We start from the raw sequence: 18808 nt of genomic DNA on the forward strand, positions 1-18808 counted from the left end.
TCTAACGAGCATCATATGGACACATTGATTTGCTTTTTCTTTGGCTTTTGCTTGCTTCAACAAGGATGTAAGAAGAGAGGGTGAACATGAACATGAACCAGACGTTACAGAAAGTCACTGGACTCATTTGAAGCAGTATTATACTCTGTGTTGTCAAAGTTAAGGATGATTTGTGACTTAACGAAACCTTTAATAACGTTAATTTGGGAGTGACAGTTACGAATCTGAGATCTAATTCATATTCCCATTATCATTTTACCATTGAAGTTAGAAATGAGTATTTTATTATGTCTCTGTCCCGTTGTGATTTTTACTGTTCAGTTTTATGTTATAGAACAGAGTTTCGCAAAAAGTACTGACACTTTCAGCAACTGGACAAATGTATTCAAAAGTGTAAAGGTGTTAACCTAGAAGAGACTAAGACCATTTTTTTCCTAGGGCAAAAACTGTTCAAATAATCCGAATGTGTTTGACTTTAGATGTTCGACCCTTCCACGAATAAATGTCACTCCTCCATATTTCACATGAAAAATAACAACTAGTCAAATCTCATATCTAAAGTGCAAGAAGCAACAACCATACATACTCCGACTGAAAGTACATGCTGATGTCCTTCTCCATTAAAGCTAAAAAGTGAGTCAATGCTTTACAGCTCTTTTGACAAGTGCAGGTCTTTGTAGGAATGAGGCTGTAGTAGACCGTCGTATCAACACTGTAAATCCCGGGACTAATATGAAGCAGCTGTCAAAACCTCTGGATGACAAACACCGCTCTTTCGACTCAGTTGACCGGGTTCTCTCATTGGTAAACAAACGGCTCCAGCAGCTTCTCCAGACTGTTTAAATTTTCAGCACGCTGCAGTTGCAAGCATACAGTCTGCTGCACACATGTATTATCAACACATGATCGATTCGAATACTAAGCTGTACACACCGTGACTTTGCACGTGAAACAAATGGCAGTACAGATCATTAACTTTCAATGTTTAATTAGTTCATACGTCATACTTGCTATTATAATCAATAAATGGAAAGTGCTGCACTGCATCTGACAACTCCATTCGTCTTACGCCGGAGCTTGATTTGAGAAAATTAATAATTTGTCATCGTTTTTGCCTTTCATTCATTTTACCGTTGACAAATGATATGTTTGCTTGGCTGTATGAATGAATCATCTATGTTACAGGGCAAAACTGAACTTTAATGATTTTCTATTTCACATTTCAGGGGGATTACCTTTACTGGATCTAAACCGCACCGACAGTTGCATCACCCTACGGTCCTGGTGAAAAGTGGTCTGCTCTTCACAAAATACAAGTTGACAATCTTCACAGTGCCAGAGCTCTCTTCTCTATCTACTCCTTCTCTTGTTAATGCTAAAGAGTCGTCAGGGTTGCCATCCATGGTTTCTACCCTCATCAAGATTATATCAGCTTACATTGAAAAGATTTGCAAAGGAATGTTTACAAAGAAATTGGCAAACCCAATTAAGAAGAAAGAGAGAAGTAAAAATAAAGAGCCAACAAAATTGACCACTGACCTACATGCAAACAATCCAACGCTGTCTAATACAGTGAAGACCACTGTTAAAAAGATCTCCAAATGCTCCTCAGCACGTAACGTATCACTGGAAGACGACGACGGCAAAAACGATTGCTCATCCCTGTCGCCCACTTTTAGTTATCGCGTGGCCATCGCAAATGGACTCCCTAAAACCGCCCCTTTTTTGAATAACAACAATGAGAGCATATTTCCCGAGGTTCTTTCAATCGACAGTAGCTATTCCGACATACTGAGCGACGCGAAGCCAATACGGAGGCTGGATGAGCATAAATCGCACACTATGCCAGTAAGACGGAATCGGAAGAGCCTCATCAGTTTGGCTCCCTCCGACGGGAGCTCTGAGGGTGAAAGAGTGGAACGCTCCAGTCTGCACACTCTTCGGCTGGGAGCTCTTCGCAAGTTGAGGAAATGGAAAAAGAGTCAGGAATGTGTCTCTTCAGACTCGGAGGTGAGCAACTGGAGGAAGACCCTCGGCATCAGGAGCAAGTCCTTGGACCGGGCAGGACGGCAGCAAAAGAGTTCCACTCTGGAACCCGGCTCCTCCTCCACTGGATGCATCAGTCAGACACAGGATGTCATGGAGATGATTTTCAAGGAACTTCAAGGGATCAGCCAAATAGAGACGGAACTGTCCGAGCTACGTGGCCACGTCAACGCCCTGAAGAGTTCGATTGACGAGATCTCCAGCAGCGTGGAAGTAGTTCAGAGCGAGATCGAGCAACTTCGTTCTGGATTTGTCCAGTCAAGAAGGGAAACCCGTGACATCCACGACTACATAAAACAAATTAGCCACCAGGCCAATAATTCTACTCTGCGTTTCCTCAATGTTCCCGAAGAAAGGTCAGAGAAAACAGAACATCTTATTTATAAATTACTAAAAGATAAAATGGGTCTTGCCGATGCCCATAAAACTATTAAAATTGAGCTTGCTCACAGGTTAGGACAACAACGAGAATGTTCTAACGCCAAACCTCGTCCCATTATAGTTATATTTGCAACACCCCAAGACAGGGATTTAGTCTTGAAAAAATGCTATAAACTTAAAGGAACTGGAATTACCGTTTCAACTGACAGCTTAACTCGGGAAGGAAAAGAGCGAAAGGACAAAGCAATGTCCTCCTCACAAACCTACGAAAGTATGGATATTAAGGTATCGGCAAAAGACAAAGTAGTAGAGAGCGATGACTGGGATTCCATGGACAGTGACAAGGAATTAGATGAGCTCAGCAGAAACAAATATGCAATGGTGATTTCAAAGCCCGCTCACAAGAGCAAATCGGACAAAAGACGATCTCACGACCACAGCCGGTCAGGAGAGGAAGCGAGTTACTCAGGTGCAGTTCACTATGCCGATGACACATACTATGACCCCGACAAGCACGGGAAGGCTTACTACTCTGATGTGACCTCTGGTTGGCTCTCTCAGAGTGACTATTCCACGCCAAAACTCAGCCGCTCGGAATCAGACTGTTCAAAACTTTGCCAGTCGTACTCTGAGGATTTTTCAGAAAGCCAGTACTTTACGCGGGCCAATGGCTGCTCTCTGTTATCCTCCTCAGATCAGGAACTGTGGCAGAGGAAACAGGAGGATATGGCCTCCTCTTGGTATGCTAGCCCCAGTCACCCACTCAGCCATGAGAATCAACCTTATGAACACAATGAGATTGAGACAACTGAGACTGTTGACAGCGGGGTGAGCAACGGACTTGTTTGCATGTCTGGGGACAGAAGCCACTATAGTGGCTCCCAACTTTCTCTGCAAGCTGACCTGTCACCTTGGAAAGACTGGCATCACATAGAACAAGGAGCTGATTCAGGTTTGGAAGTGTCCATAGAGGTCAGCAGTCCATTTGACCCCTCTACCATTCCAGGTTTTCCAGAAAATATCACTAAATGCCAAGAAGTTGATTTACAATTTGAAGGGGAGGAGGAGTTCATGATGCTTGACAGAGAGCCTACCCTGCCACCAATTACTACCCACATTATTACACCCGTTGTGGAGCGTGAGTCCAGCAAAGCACATGTGCGCCAATCAAAAGGGAGTTCCAAGGGGGTAGCAAAAGAAAGTGCAAAAGTATCATCTAAAGATACCTCAAAAGCTATAGCTAAAACAACAAACAAACAAATTAAAATTAAAGATGAAACCCCCAAAATACAGGAAAAGGAAACTGTAAAACCATCTGCAAAGACTTCATCTAAAGTGACTTCAAATTCCATCCCAAAAGAGCCTATAAAAGAGAAGAAATCAACAACAAAAGAGATTCCTCAGTCCTTCCCAAAAGAAAACTCAAAACCTACAACTAAATACTCCACAAAGTCGGCCCCTGAAGATGTAGCTAAAGTAGTGCCTAAGGTCATTTGCAGTGAGGCAGTCAAAGTCAGCAGAGCACCCCCAAAGGTTTCCCAGGTGATGACACCGAAACAAAGCCCAAGAGAGTCACCAAAAGAGAGCCCGAAAATCACCCCGATAATGAGCCCAATTTCAACTCCCAAGGAGTCCCCAAAAGAGTCCCCAAAAGAATCCCCGAAAGAGTCTCCTATGGTCACGGTTCGAGAAGCCCTACAAGGCACACAGAAACTTGATTCTAAGGAGGTTACCAAAGAAGCTACGAAGGTACTGCCAAAAGAGATCACTAAAGTACAGAATAAGGAGAGCAACAACAATAAAATACTCCCCCCAAAAGATTCCAGCATTCCAATCAAAGAAGCACCAGTTTCTAAAGAGACCCCAAAGGTGTCGCTCAAAGAAGCCACCCAGGCATCTCCAAGTCAATCACCTCAGGTAGTCTCTCCAGATGGCCCAAAAGTAGTTGCTAAAGATGCCCACAAGGAAACTTCAAAAGCAGTTCCGAAGGAAACATTTCCTGAAATCGATGTCAATCACAGCTTTCACCAAACTCAAAGTAAATCCTCAGCTATGTACCGCAGTCAGAGTGAGATTCGAACTGAAAAAGTCGAAGAGGTGCCGAAGTCATGGAGCAGCAGGCTCAGTATAGACCTCAGTGAAAAGTCTTTTGGTTTTGGCTTTGGTTCTACGCTGCAAAGGGCTAAATCAGCTCTAGAGGTTGTGTGGAAATCTGGCCCTCAGAATACTCCCGCACCTCCTGAAGAACCCACAAACCCATCTCCATCATTCATGGGGCGTTTCCGCACAATCTCCACCTCCAACGCGCCCTCTGCACCAGACACACCTGCTCACAAAGAACCTGTTAACTACAAACCGGAGGAGGCGGAGATAAAAGGTGCAGAGACGGAAGACGTTGAACAATCAGAGGATGGTGAGACCCACTACGTTGAGGTGATGGAACAGGTTCTGGCTAATTTGGAGAACAGGACTAATGTTAACGAAACTGAAGAATTTGTGCAAGAATGTGAGTCTCCTCAGGACAATGATGCATTCGAGGACATCCAAGCTTCTCAGGACAATGACATCCCTCAAGAGACCACAGAAGATTTCAGCACCACAAGAGACACCGAAGCAAGCCAAGAAGCACACGTCCTAGAATACGACTGCGGATTGGATGAGCAGTTTGATGAGGAATACAGTGAAGACTATGAAACCAACGTGACCGAGGACACGGCCGAATACGATGCCATGGTGGAGTATTTGGATGTCGAGGAACCTGACGAGACAGAGGACAATGACATCACCGAGGAAATGGAAGAGGGTGAAGAGGAAATCGAGGAGATCGAGGAGCTGATTGAGGAAACAGCCGAGGTGTCTGAGAAAGTGGAGGAAGTTGAAGAGGATGAAAGCAAAAACATAGATGAGGAGAAGCCCGTCGCCGCAGAAGCACCACCGAAGAAACGCGTCCGACCGACATTCAAAGAGGCTGCTCTGAGGGCATACCGGAAACAGATGGCTGAACTGGAGCAACAGATCCTGGCAGGAGGTAGGACTCCTTCACTTTGTTTACAATCACTTTGACATAGTAGCTTCTGACAATATGCAAGGAAGACAAAAATCTCCCAAGACATTATTATCCTTGATCTCTCAAAGCTTCACTTTAAAATGTATTTGCATCAGTCTTTGGAATTAAAAAAAAATCATACTGACCTGGTTATAGTGACCACTATGACCTCTAATTGTATTTTGCTTGTAAGAAGTGAGGGACACGATAAAATGTGAATAAAGCTAAATGGTTTGTTATTTGGCAGCATGAGATGAGAACGCATTTGGCAAGCCACTGATCCATGTTAGAGAAAAAAAAAAGTAAAGAGGCTACTGGGGCAATGAGGGCTGAGCTCATTTGATTTATAAGTTTTAGGCACAGGACTGTATATTTCAAATCAACTGTCAGAAACCACAGTTGCATAAAATATATAATCAGTGCACTACTGTAATCTCTGACAGTGCATTTTAACTTGTGTTGACTATTTCCACTAACAAAAAAGTGCCACTTTGACAAAACTGACTCACTAACAGACTGAATCACCCCTCAGTGTTGCATGTTCGGGGTGAGGCATGCAGTAGACTCTGGGCATAAGACTTGTAAGAAAACCGTGCAGCGGATTACTGACTTTTGGCTGTTTTTTTCTTACCTTATTGACATAAACAGTTTGAGCAGTTTTCTCCTTTTAGTATGTGTTGTCTAGTCGTGTTTTCCTCTTGAATGACAGAAGCCATCAATGTCATGCTCATCCTGGTTTCCACTGTATTAATCTGTAATACACAAAGAGACAGGATATAAAGTAAGAGACATGATCCTGCTTCAAAAGCACCTTAATAGTACCGCTCCGGAATCCTGATTGACCTTACACACATGCGGAAACCTCAAAGGGCCATACGTTGGTACCATCATAACTTGATGTGTACTTCTGAAAGTTTAGGAGAAATTCTGAGCCCGACATTCTGCTTGGGGAAGTTTCCGAAGACCTGACAAGACAACCCAAACACTCTAAAAGTTTGCGGACATTGCCCGGTGAAAACGGCTCGACTGAATAAGTAAAATTTGAAATCTGGGGCTACCACCTCCTCAATACCAGGGGCTCTTCTTTCCCTGTAACTGCATTTTTCATAGCCACACTTTCCTAAGAAATGTTGCATTAAGCATAAAAAGGGTGTACCTCCTTCAAACTTCACTACAGGCAGACCTCTATAAATATTCCAAGCAAGGCTGACCTGGTTACAGAATGCCCTTGGGAGTGTGAATTAGCATCTGAATGCAGACACTGCTATAGCCAGTTGAAGAAGGGCGAGCTGGCAGGAGTGGCAGGCAGCATTGCTGAGACTCCCTTCACAGCTCGCACACAGACCAGCCAGCACGCATCAGAGCGCACTCATGAAGAGTACACACATTGGCTACATAGGATGGAAGCGTCAAGCTAATGAGGGGTGGAATATGCATGCGTGTGTTTGCAATTATGGCGCTTTTTGCACCATCTGTAGTGAGTTGCTTCATTTATCAGATGCACTTTTGGACAAGTACAAGCTACTGTGAATAGCAGCCAAATATTTAAAGACGTCTTGGGGTAGATTAGTACAGGGGTTTACTGTTTATTATGGGATTGTGTTCCAAGGTGGTAACTTAAAACTAATTTATATGTAAATCGGAACAAGGTGCCAGGTATTACGGAACTACTACACTGGTGAAAAATCTAAAGTTATGTTGACGTCATAGCTACAGGAAAAATCCCCTGTAAGCCGTGTTTTGATTGAAAAATGAAATATAGATATATTCTCACAACAGTAACCGGCAAATGTGTAAAATGATAAATTGAGGTTTAAAATAAGTTGAGGTTACATGTGAGTGCAACTTTCAGAGCAGGGGTGTCAAACAAATTTTTTTCGCAGGCCGCATTGTCATCATAGCTTCTTTCGGAAGGCCATTATGACTGTCAACCCAAATAAATGTATGAGCACCTCATATTATATACAGTAAAAGCTACAAAACAAACTTACAAATAACTCGTTTTCAAATCAGACGAGTAAAAACTGGTCAAATATTTAAAAAAAAGATATTATTAAAAGTGAAGACAATTTGCAATTCTAGTAATGACACACGAATTTGATGCACAATTTGTCTTCGCGGGCCACATAAAATGATGTGGCGGGCTGTATCTGGCCCCCGGGCCTTGAGTTTGACACGTGTGTTTTAGAGCTTATTATTTGTTCAATGCTGCGGTGCTACTTCGTGTCTCAGCATGTAATGAATGCTGTAAGCAACCCGCAACTAATGACTCCAGGGTCTTTTCGAAGCTATGATTATGGGGCCCAGAGAGCTGTGAAGTCCCCAACCCATCTCTCTTTCTGTCACAAGTTAATTCTCATGGAAGTCGTTTGCTGTATTAGAAATGACAGATGTTTAATTACCTCTGCTGAGGAGGCTTTCTTTGGGGTAGAGGTATTTTTTGAGGTTTTTATGATGTCAGCCTGGCAGCGGCATTACCTCCACACACACATATACTATGGCAAGGAAAGGCATATTATGGCTGAAAAGGTATTTGGACACTGGCAGTTTATAGGATTAAACTGGACTCTGAGACTTCAGGAAAAGAAATTGTAATAATTGTTCCCATATGGCCTCGTTTGGATATGTATTATTCAATTTGACATCAGCTCTGGATCAGTACTCAGATTTCTAAATATGCACAGGACATTTTTTTTCTTGAACTGGTGATCTTTAGTTGATTACCTGCATTTTAGGCTGATCTGCTCTGACTCGAGTCCCTCACCTCTGGGAAATCCTGTCCAAAAACAAACAGACACTAAATTGGAAGTGGTGACTTAGACCTACAGTTGATATCCAGCATTAATTGAGCTTAGTATAGAGCAGAATCTGTCAGTCGCCATCTGAGACAGTACGAAGGAACCAAAGCTTAGAGCCAAAGAACAAAGCTTTTCGAGCTATGAGCAGACGTCAATTAAACTCGCAACAGCTGCCTGATTACCATATCTGTCTGTTCCTTCTTCCTGAAAGTGTCTCCACCCAGAAATACCTTAGTGTCACTTTATGCACGACAGCTCACTACCTCACTGTGTGGTTTGTCAATGAAAAAACTCATGAAGGTAAACAGTCATCTCGAGGACTCTTACAGAACCGCCACCACACATGGGTCAATCGCCCAACATGTCAAAAGAGTGCCGTTGAGTAGCCCTCGGCAACACTCATTGGCAGGTGAAGTGCTTGACTCGTGTCAGAACAAAAACCCTCATTGAAGCGAGTCCACTTGAAAAGAACCCAACAGGTTGCGGAAAATCCTTTCAACGATTTGTCATCGTGCTTGCCAAGATCAGTAATTACATTCTCAGATGTTACACCCTGAAGTCTCAATAGGCAAAGACAACAAACATTAATTCACTTTTCATTTGATCCCTCTGACTCATCCAGCACTCTACCCACTGAAGCATTCGTTTCATTTCAGATGAAACGCACTATTTGTTATTGTGTGAGCAGAGCAATTTTAAAATATGCTACAACAGTTACTTGCTGATAGCTTTTATTGATGACACCATTTGAAAATGTCATCCTTTGGCATCTCACTATTATCCTTTGTCACTTACTAAACGGGATTGAGTTTTCGCATGGCCCGGTAGCCTCGCGCTCAGTATGGTCCCTCTGTGTCAGTTCCAGGGTGCGCAACAGAGCATGAAGACCATTATTTAGCTGGTTTCATGCCTACAATTCTTTCTGAACCCAATGACCTCACTTCTTTTGAGAGCAGCACTGGCACTTGAAGTAAACCACTGGCAGCAGCCACAAAGGTTGAGCGACAATTCTGACTGCTAATTTATCGTTGAAACTGTTTTGACTCGGTTTTGCTCTATGCACTTGCTAGCAACCCTGTGAAAAAATGGAATTATTATATTTTCATTATCCTACTTCTGTCCTTTGATGATGGCATTATCAAATCCTCTAGTAAGATGTGACCTGACGTGCTAAGCATCAGTAAAATCCCTTCCATCAGTTTGAGACAAGGTTAAAGCTCGTCTCTGTAGTACAGCCTTGTGTCATGCAGCTATTACTGAATTGGGGGCTTGTTTTTTGATTACGTAACAATTGGTTCACCCGCTCTAAGGATTTTTTTTCTCTCCTCCCTGATGTGCGCCCGCCTCGGCCTGTATGAGTAAATAGAAACACACCAGCATATATTTGTGTGTCTGGTGTGTTCATCCTGGAGCGAATGTTGTGTATTTCCTGCTATCAGCCAAAAGCAGGCTTTTCTGCTCTGGTGAGCGCTGATCTACACGAGGTGTGATCACGCGTGTCGGTTCCAAGATGCTAAATTTACTGCCATTGTTACTCGCGCAACACTTTTGCCCACAGCATGGGAAAAGACCTGGGGCGCTATCTTTGTTACTTTTTGCCCCCTGCGAGATTTAAGGCACCTGTGAAATGAGGTTCATCTCAACCGGCTGTAAGGCTTTTATCTCGTGCAACTGTGGACGAGCGATGACTCAATCTTGTCAGGCTGCGGCTCAAAGTAGCTTAGCTGATTGCTGTCCGCGCTGCCTGCACACACAGCTGAGTGCTGTTCCTCCGCTTGGGTGCAGCCACATCCGATATATTGTGGCTTTGGCCGCACAGCAAGACCAGAAGTTGCACTGTGTTGATATTCCAAGTTTACAAAAAGGATGAAAGTCTCAATGGGGAACCACCAGCGTTGATTGAAAGATGAAGATTACAATTGTCTGGTTGAAATATAAATTTTAGAGGTAGGTTCTGTCCAAGTTTCAGGACTAACTTATCAGCCTGCATAATAATAAAATGATAACCCTTATATTGTTTGTTCAACCCCATTGCTTCAATACTGCCTCCTCCTGTTCAGAGCAAATAGGAGGAAGGTTTACATTGCTATGATTGGCAATGATTTCAGCAGTATTTCCAATCCTCATTTTCATTCATTGGCATTTCTGCTAGGTAATTGCATTCTTGGGGAAAACGGCAGATTTAGTTGCTCCGTGCTCTCATATTTTAATCATTAATTGTCTGAGCAGTCCTCCTGACAGCATGTCAACAGCAAACAAAATTGCATGGGGTTGTTGTAGTTACGGCTGCAATTTAATCACCCTCTTATGATCACCTGTGTGTAGTTTGTAGCACATAACATTTGGACAACACCACCATCTATCATATGCCGATCAATTGTGAACTAATTACATCTCTGCGGTCCGGCCTAAGCTCTCTGATCAGGTTCTTCTGCAAAAATTGCCATCCGATACCAAACTCGTCTAATGTAGCGTGTCAACATGACTGTTAATTCAGGTGCACACGTTCGATCAAAGATGCCGTTTATATCGTGTTGCATTGATCCGAGGTATTTAACGTGCATGGTTGTTCATTTGGCTCAGCCCTTCTGTGTCATCAGAATATATAAATATATATGCTCCATTTTGAGGTGTGTGTTAACTTCTTTACTCAGTAACAACTTTTATCGATACAGTCTCTGATAAAAAAAAATATTTCTGTCAAGGTGCCATGTATTTTAAAATTTTAATCAACATCAAATTGGGCCAGAAAGTGACAAAGCCTTAGATTTGCATGCATCTAAGACCATTGATGAGTTTTCAGTTATAAATCTATGATGATGTATTGCAATACACTAGAAAGTCTATGTAGGGATATTACCTTTATCCTCACATAATGAGTTATGGCCCTATTCACTCGTTAATTGCTTATGCAAGTAAGATGCCCTTGATTGAATTTGCTGTCATTTTCTCCTTTCAGACTGCAGTGGTTTGGATACTCAGGTTTTAAGTCACTATTCTTCTTGTACTTGTGATGTTCACGCATGTGCATGTGTTTGTGTAAGCGTAGTGAAATGTGTCATCCAGAAACCAAATGTGAAAAATCACGATTTGTCAGGTGTTCAAAAGAAAATCCAGCATGTGTTAAAAAAGCAATCCATGTCGTCATCCTGTCATAACCCTTTTCGCTACTCCTTTTTTTTCCCCGAGGAATTTGTGTGTAATATTATTTTGGTCAGTGAACAGGGAGCATTACACAATAGGCATATCTGGGCCCGAAGCACCAAGAGCGACATCATTTTCAGTCTTGAGCCCACAAATTACATTGATGTGGAATAATTTGGTCCATTTTCGCCTTTGGTGCTTCCCTCCCTTCCCGCTGTGCTCTCCGTCTTCTCCTCCTACTATTCACCCATCATTTAGTTTATCCTGAATTGACTCCTGAACGTGGGGGGTGTTTTGTTATGAATGAGCCATTTCGTGATTGGCCACGTAATTTGGAACCTGCGGTGGTTTTTAACAGTGCATTTGTCTTTTCTTTTGCAGCCTCGCAGTATTTTGGACCCCAAAGTGCTCGGCTTGCAGTCTGGAGGGTGAGTGGTAGCTCATGTCTAATCGGTTCACAGTTTCTGGTTGGGCTGTTTTTTATTTTACCCCACAAACAGAGGCAGCAAAATGTGACAAGATCTTTTGTTTCTCTGCCAGGCAGCCCCAATTAGTTAAGGGAGTATGAAGCCTAGAATTTGTGAACTGGGGCAAGCTAAACACACAGTATTAGAACAGTCAGGCCAATTTCTTTACTGTGGACTGTAAACATTTAGGCTTCACATTGAGACATAGTTGTACTGGGACTAGATGCCAGGGAATTGAGGATTTCTAAAGCACTAATCCACATTAGTGTCACGCTGGCTGACTTTGGGCTCCGGAATTGATCACCGAGCAATCGAAGGGCACATGTATTTACACAAAGAACCGTTCTCACTCACGGTGCCGTCGAGGAACAATTCTGAGTCTTTAATTCTGAGTCTTTAATACACCAAGGATATATGTTTTGGGACAAAACCCAAACAAGCAGAGACAGAGACTATACAAACTCCACAAAGGAAGGCCAAAGCAAATTTCTCATTGTTAGCCTATGAGCCAGAAATTTGATCCACGTACCTGCTCAGTTTTCTGTATGCAAATTTCTAAAAGTTACCAAAAAAGGTTACCACTATTTAGCCTACATAACCCCAGCTCACAATTGGGCCATCTGGAGCACGACCTTTGCATAGAAGCAGCGTGAGTTAAAGCCCCCCCCCCATGGACCCGCCCGGCTGCTCGTCACATTGTGTAACTCGGGGCCTGACACAAAAGGCTTGAGGAGCTCCAGTAACGCAGAGGAAGAACTTGCCGTCGAGGTCATTAGAGAGACTTTGAGTGACAGTTGAGGTGATGCCGCCCACAGCCTGGTAGTGCAGGAACAAGACTGGTGGCACGGCCGGGGAAAGGATGCGGATCAGGCCGAGGGCATTGTGAGAGAATTGAGTCAACACCTAAATGTCACAACGACAGACGCAATCGGCATCCTCGACGAAATGGGATACAGGAATTGAATTTAATGTCGCAACATAATGACTTGACTGCTGCGGTGGTGTCGGTTCCTACGTAAATCGAAATTCTGGGTGTGTCGCCACGGTACAAAATGATTTCTGAAATAAACGTGCTGCAATGAATCTAATTGGTCGGTTGTTAAAATTAAATTAAAATCCAGCTATTCCTTGGCATCTGTTGCAAAGAAACTACAACACCCCTGCTGTTACTACACTTCCTGGAGGAGCATTAAAGAAGCCACGGATGAGCCAATAGTTGAACAAACGTGCTTTTGGGCTCTTCTGAAAAGTGATTTTGGAGGTACTTGATCCCGCCCGACGATGATCTAGATGATCTAGAGCAGTACCACAATGGATTGCAATGAAGTCCTATCCAAAGGTGAGACAAGTGAAGGCAGGAGGCGTGATCCATGGTGCTTGTTGGCCCGCGTAAATCAAAAGTCCTCATAGTAGTAATGTCTCCCCCCGCGTGGCATTATTATGATATTAATACACTTTAAATCTGTCTGCTTCTCTAGGGCCGGCAGTATTCTTTACGGTATTGACAGCATGCCAGATTTACGCCGCAAAAGGACTGTGCCTCTTGTCCGAGACCTGGTGAGTCATCTGTCTTTAACGGGGTTGTGTGTGATTTATGTCAAAGCTATCTGAGTGACCTTACGGTGTTTCCCGCTGGTGGAACTCCACATTGTGTGAGTATCAGCTGAAGGAGCGGAATAGAAATGTAGCTTTACCGGCAACCTGATTATCTTTAATTTTCCGAGTGAGGAGTAGTGCACGTGTAGTCCCGTATAGTGGTTAAACAGAAAATATTTGGGAAGATCCGAAATGATCACATGTATTCCACCTTGCACAATAGAAATAAACAGCATAATGAGAAATAATTCCGAAAATCAAAATAAGATCACGACACTCTCCATCACACAATAGAGATGTGTCAAACAATGACTGTCATGCAATCTTTATTTACTATAAACAAACAAATGGACTGAAAAAATATCTAAAGAATTCAAAATGTTGACTGCACAATTAGTCTTGAGCGATGCAAGCCATATTAATTAATTCATTAATAATGTGATCATTCGTCTTGTCAGTTATTCATGGGACCCGGCAGCTACATTGCGCAATAGAAATGAAGCAAACAGATGCAAATAATCTAGTCAGGAAATTTGCAGTACTCTGGCATTGTATAATGAAGTGATGAAACTCAAGTGCAAACCTCAGTGGATTAGACGACACTCGCTGTGTAAACTGGTTGCTTTGCAGGGACTACAGTGATGTGTTTGAGCTACACGGAAATTTAGATTTGTTAGAGCATGCTCCCACATTTGCTTTTATTGGCACATAATGTGTCATAACACACCCGACATAAACCCGACGCTCCACTTTAGCGACACACGGTCGCCGCCTCTCAACAACAATGACGACAAATGTGTCTATTCTTGTTTGTCTGTAACCGTCTCTTGTGTATGTATGTTGCTCATCATCATGTACCTTAGCCGTAACCATGTAACAAAAATTAATTTAAAAAATCTGTAAATACTTTTTACTCTTTTAAAATCATGGAATAGGTGAATTTGAATGCTTGGATTACTATGGATGCTGATAAATGTTTATATCACAGTGAACAACATGAGTTGATGCTGTATTTGTCCATGTCTCTCATGAAATTAATAACCAACATTGTCTTGGTAAGTATGGGTTGTTGTCTTAATTATTACTTTTTTTTTGTTAATCTTTTGGGATTTTGCGTGTATATTTTGCCATTCCTACATAAGACCCATCACAGTTATGGGTGATATTTTTCAGTGAGTTGTCAGATTTCAGCCTTTTTTTTGATGACTTTTTCTTATTGTTATTGGATTCAACTTGAAATGTTGACAACTCAACCCAAAAATATATCCACGGGAGAGACTTCATTGACTCTTGATTTAACGGTGTGCGGCTTTTAAATCATGTAAAAGTGACGCTCGACAAGCCTTTTACACAAGGGATGAAGTCAGCAATAAAAAAATGGTGCCCGTCCCTCCGCCCCTCCCTTCTTGTCATGCGTTTGTCAATGCCCCCCCCCCCCCCCCCCCCCCCCCCCCCACGCTCCCCCCCTCATCTGCTGTATGATTGCTTCAGGGCAGCAGCAGCGGGGTTCACCAACATATCAGTATGAAGACGCACAAATAGAAAAAAAAAGTCCAACTATGGAAATTGATTTAAAGAGCAGTGATATCGCCACTGATCAGATCCAATCAGTCATGTCGGATTGCCTGCAGCAACCTCAGCAGTGCTGGTGCATGTTGATTAAAAAAATACAAATAATTAAAAAAAACTTACATCAACGCTCACAGTTCATGTAGAGGTTTTTTCCGCCGTTCTCCATGGCCGTCTATAGATCTTTACCATAGAAGAGGCTGGTGGTAAAGACCAGTCCACTATTGTCAGCTGTCAGTGTCTGTAGTGTGTGTGTGTGTGTCACCAATGGGTTCAAAAATTCAGAGGGTGTTCATTTTAAAACAAATGTCATTATCACATATATATGTGTGTGCGTGTCTGTGTGTATCTGTGCATCTACATTGGAGGTGGGACAAAATATTGACAGCAGAGGTTCTCAAGTACCGGTCTGTGGACTGGTATGGCCTTAAATAAATAAATATAAAATAAATAAATAAATGTGGAATAAATAGCGAGGATATATTTGTTTTTTGCAGCTGAGCGTATAGTTGTGATCGCCGATTGTTTTTGATTGGTAATATACATACGCATGCGTCAAGCTGCCGGTCCGAGAAAACTGAAGAATACCTTGAACTGGTCCTTCGGAGAAAAACGGTTGATGTATTGTATTCGAGTTACTTCTATTTCCATCGTAGCTGACCCCCCCAATCAAATATTCATACCATAACAACGATATCATGATAATTGCAATTTCCTCTGCAATTCCCACCCCAGTCTACATGCGTGTTACCATTTGTGCGTTTGTGAACATCCGAGCAAGTGTGTATGCGTCAGGTTGGTGTATGTAGCACAGCTGGCTTCACCCGTACTGTCCGTCTGTGTGTGTTTCCCTCGGTGTTTCTCTAAAATGATTGTGCAGAGCATACAGCTGAACATATAAGACGGCGAGCTTGAGAGAAAAAAGTCAAGCATGACTGCAAATGAGTAATATTTAGTGCATGGATGGATTAAAAACACACACAAAAAAACATGCAATGGGCTTTGTGATGTCTGATGACGAGTTATCTGCCTAAAGGCTGTAAAGCAAAAACAATCAGCAGTCCTGCATGGCAGTTAAGACACTTGTACGCTCACTTTGGAAAACAACGACTCTGCCGTTAGTGCTTTCAGTCCTAATTGACTTGCTGGAACTTGTCTAATTCTTTTGTGTCTTTCTTTCATCCTCATTTGGCGGACTCCTGGAAACCACAGGCTTTGGTAAGATTCCTTTGTGTCTCTGCTCAAATTAATCTAGACTATACTTCTAAAGGTGGAACATAATCAGGACGCTGGCATGGATTGTGGAACTACTTTTCCCAGCTGGAGTTGGATTCTTATTTTTACATGTTCGTGTAGATGCATTGTCTGCCTGTGATAAATTGCAGAAAAGCTCTCAAAAATAGGTCATTGATTTCTTTCCTCCTCATCACCACCATGCACCTTGTTCCACTTCTGCTCACAGACCCTCACTGCTCGAAAGGCAGGCATCTCGTTTGCTCTGGTGAATCGCTCCACCCTGAACAACGAGGACTTGGTGAGTACCCGCTGTGCACGCTTGGCCTTTATTGTTTGGTTACAGCTGAGCTCTCAGATGAGGTTGTTCCCCAGACTGGGGAAGCCACGGGAGATGGTTATTTTAAAAGAAACCTAAGTGGCTCTACCATTTATCAGCGCTGTGTGCCAGTTCTAAGAAATAAATGCCTCCCCCCCAAATAAACAGCTCCCTTTTGCCATTTGTAAACAAACAAATAGTTCTCCTGGGTCTGTCATTACCTCATTTCATAGATGCCATTGTTCACACAATCACATGAAATATTTAAGTGCTGATCTCTTGATAACCAAAACAGCAGCACTTACTGATGCGTGTAAAAACTCTCAAACAGAAATATAGTGTGCGATCTTACACAGTATTAACGACAGTCACTCCACAGTTTTATGCTCATGTTTCTTGTTGGTAAACTTGTATCTCATTTTGCTGTATTTCATAATTAATGGCCATTTTTTTAAAAACATCGTTTGCAACATGAATGGTTGATTTGTGCGTAATAGATTTGACTTTTTTTTTAAACTGGGTTTGTCCTCATTCGGTTTTGTGAGATAACCCTACTCGCATGTCTGGCACATATTTTCTGCCGTTCATTAAAATTTGCTCCTGCTGTGTCAAATTTGACAACATCCAGTAATTATTAATAAACACCCGGCAACCATGGAAGGCCGAGCTACTGTAATAGAGAACAGGCGGAATGTAAAAGTCAATAGGAAGAGACACTTTTGTGGTGACCTCCAAAGCTGTCTCTGTATTAATTGATTGCAATTCGTCTCTCCCAGAGGGAGAGGTGGATTTACAGCAGGCAGGAGTGAGAGCACTTTCTCTGCAGAACAACAGGCAAACCAGGTTTAACTTGAGGCTACGTGAGAACTAAACTCCCTGCATTAAATATGAAAGCATTTCCAAAGGTAGACATCAAGTATCCGATGCTTGTCCTGTATACTTATTTTAACATTCGCCCCACAAATATAAAAAACAGAAACATGCGAAAGGCTACAATTGCTGAAAAAACTAGCATGCTAACAGTCAGCATGTTAACGACTCGCAAAAACTACAAGCATTTCACCTCCTGCCTTGACGTCAGCAGCTAGTATTTCAAATGAGAATTGCTAACATGCTAACAACATTGCTAACAACTGGCAGCCCAAGTACACTCGTCATGAATTAGGTCTATTGAGAATTGGTTAGTGAAGATATAGTAAGGGGAAAAAGTGTTTATCTTTTAAAGAAGATAATCGGGTTATTGACTAATTAAGGGATTGTTGCCTGTTGGAGTTGAGGTCACTATTTTATGATATGCGGTAGCAGTGTGGGAGATTAAAAGGGTTTTAAAGACGGAAAATCCAGATGGGAGAGAAGAGACATGAAATATTCATTGTGTTTATTAGTGGAGCCGGGCTGCCCCCTTTTATAATTTGAGACTGTGCATCGTTGTAAGCAAGGGACCTAAAGGGGCAGCTGTCGAGAAGTATATACGGACAGAGGGCAAACAGAGTGTTGTGTATTTTTGTGGTTGAGTTCCCAGCAAGGCTGCAGATTGTGCGGTTGTTGTAAGTAGGCCGAGCAGATGTCAGAGTTTTATCTGCTGCATTAAGTCCAGGAGAGTGCTTCTCTGTGAGGACTAGAAGAGGGGGCTGGAGGGCGGGCGAGTGTGTGGGGGGGTGGGAAAGCTACGTACAAACAATCAAATGACGTTAGGCCGTGGATCTGGAGAAAAGAGGGTGATGAAAGAAGAATGGAAGGGGAGAAACACAGCGAGTAATTCTTCATCGCAGTCCGGCGGCGTTGACGTGAACGATCGGGTGTCCACGTTGAACAAGCTGCCCCCTCACCTCCCGAGTTTGTGATGTCTCTCTATCCTACACATCTCGGCTGGTGTCTACCACTTTGCATTACCTTAAATGGATGTTTCAAATCAGCTGACGTACAAGACATCTGAATCATGTTTCCAGTTGATGAGCTTTTTAGGGCAGAGTGAAACTGTGTATGCGTCAGCTATTCGCAGCTTTTCAGTTGTGTTGACAACATCAATACAAAGAACTTGGGTTGTGTTTATCTGTCTGTGGTCCAACCGTTTCACGACAGCCTTTGTGGTGCTGCATTTATCACAGTGATATCGATGTAATATGCATGACAGTAGGGTTAGTGATTCAATAGAGTTAATATTCAATGAGGTAATTACTAAATACAGTCAGGGCCTGGGAATTTTGTG

At 42.6% G+C, this 18808-nt stretch overlaps 1 protein-coding gene and 1 long non-coding RNA gene across 3 annotated transcripts in view; one reads left to right on the forward strand and one right to left on the reverse strand.

Annotated features, from left to right (window-relative positions):
- The window catches only part of LOC148400853 (uncharacterized), a 164126-nt gene that overhangs the window by 82973 nt on the left and 62345 nt on the right, over window positions 1-18808 (reverse strand). The window contains exon 6 of the long non-coding RNA XR_015857593.1: window positions 6105-6225. This is a non-coding gene — a long non-coding RNA (uncharacterized LOC148400853). The remainder of the gene's footprint in view (window positions 1-6104; window positions 6226-18808) is intronic.
- unc13c (unc-13 homolog C (C. elegans)) overlaps window positions 1-18808 on the forward strand; it is a 77745-nt gene that overhangs the window by 6619 nt on the left and 52318 nt on the right. Inside the window, exons 2-6 of one of the 2 annotated variants that reach the window (XM_088371502.1) lie at window positions 1227-5455; window positions 11231-11253; window positions 11797-11843; window positions 13361-13439; window positions 16510-16581. In XM_088371502.1, coding sequence (XP_088227628.1) covers window positions 1402-5455; window positions 11231-11253; window positions 11797-11843; window positions 13361-13439; window positions 16510-16581 — 4275 coding nt within the window. In that variant the 5' untranslated portion in view covers window positions 1227-1401. The remainder of the gene's footprint in view (window positions 1-1226; window positions 5456-11230; window positions 11254-11796; window positions 11844-13360; window positions 13440-16509; window positions 16582-18808) is intronic. The other variant, XM_088371503.1, reaches the window with a different exon arrangement.

Source organism: Syngnathus floridae, chromosome 3, assembly GCF_059516105.1.
Source record: "Syngnathus floridae isolate MCC-2025c chromosome 3, RoL_Sflo_1.0, whole genome shotgun sequence".
Lineage (NCBI taxonomy): Eukaryota > Metazoa > Chordata > Actinopteri > Syngnathiformes > Syngnathidae > Syngnathus > Syngnathus floridae.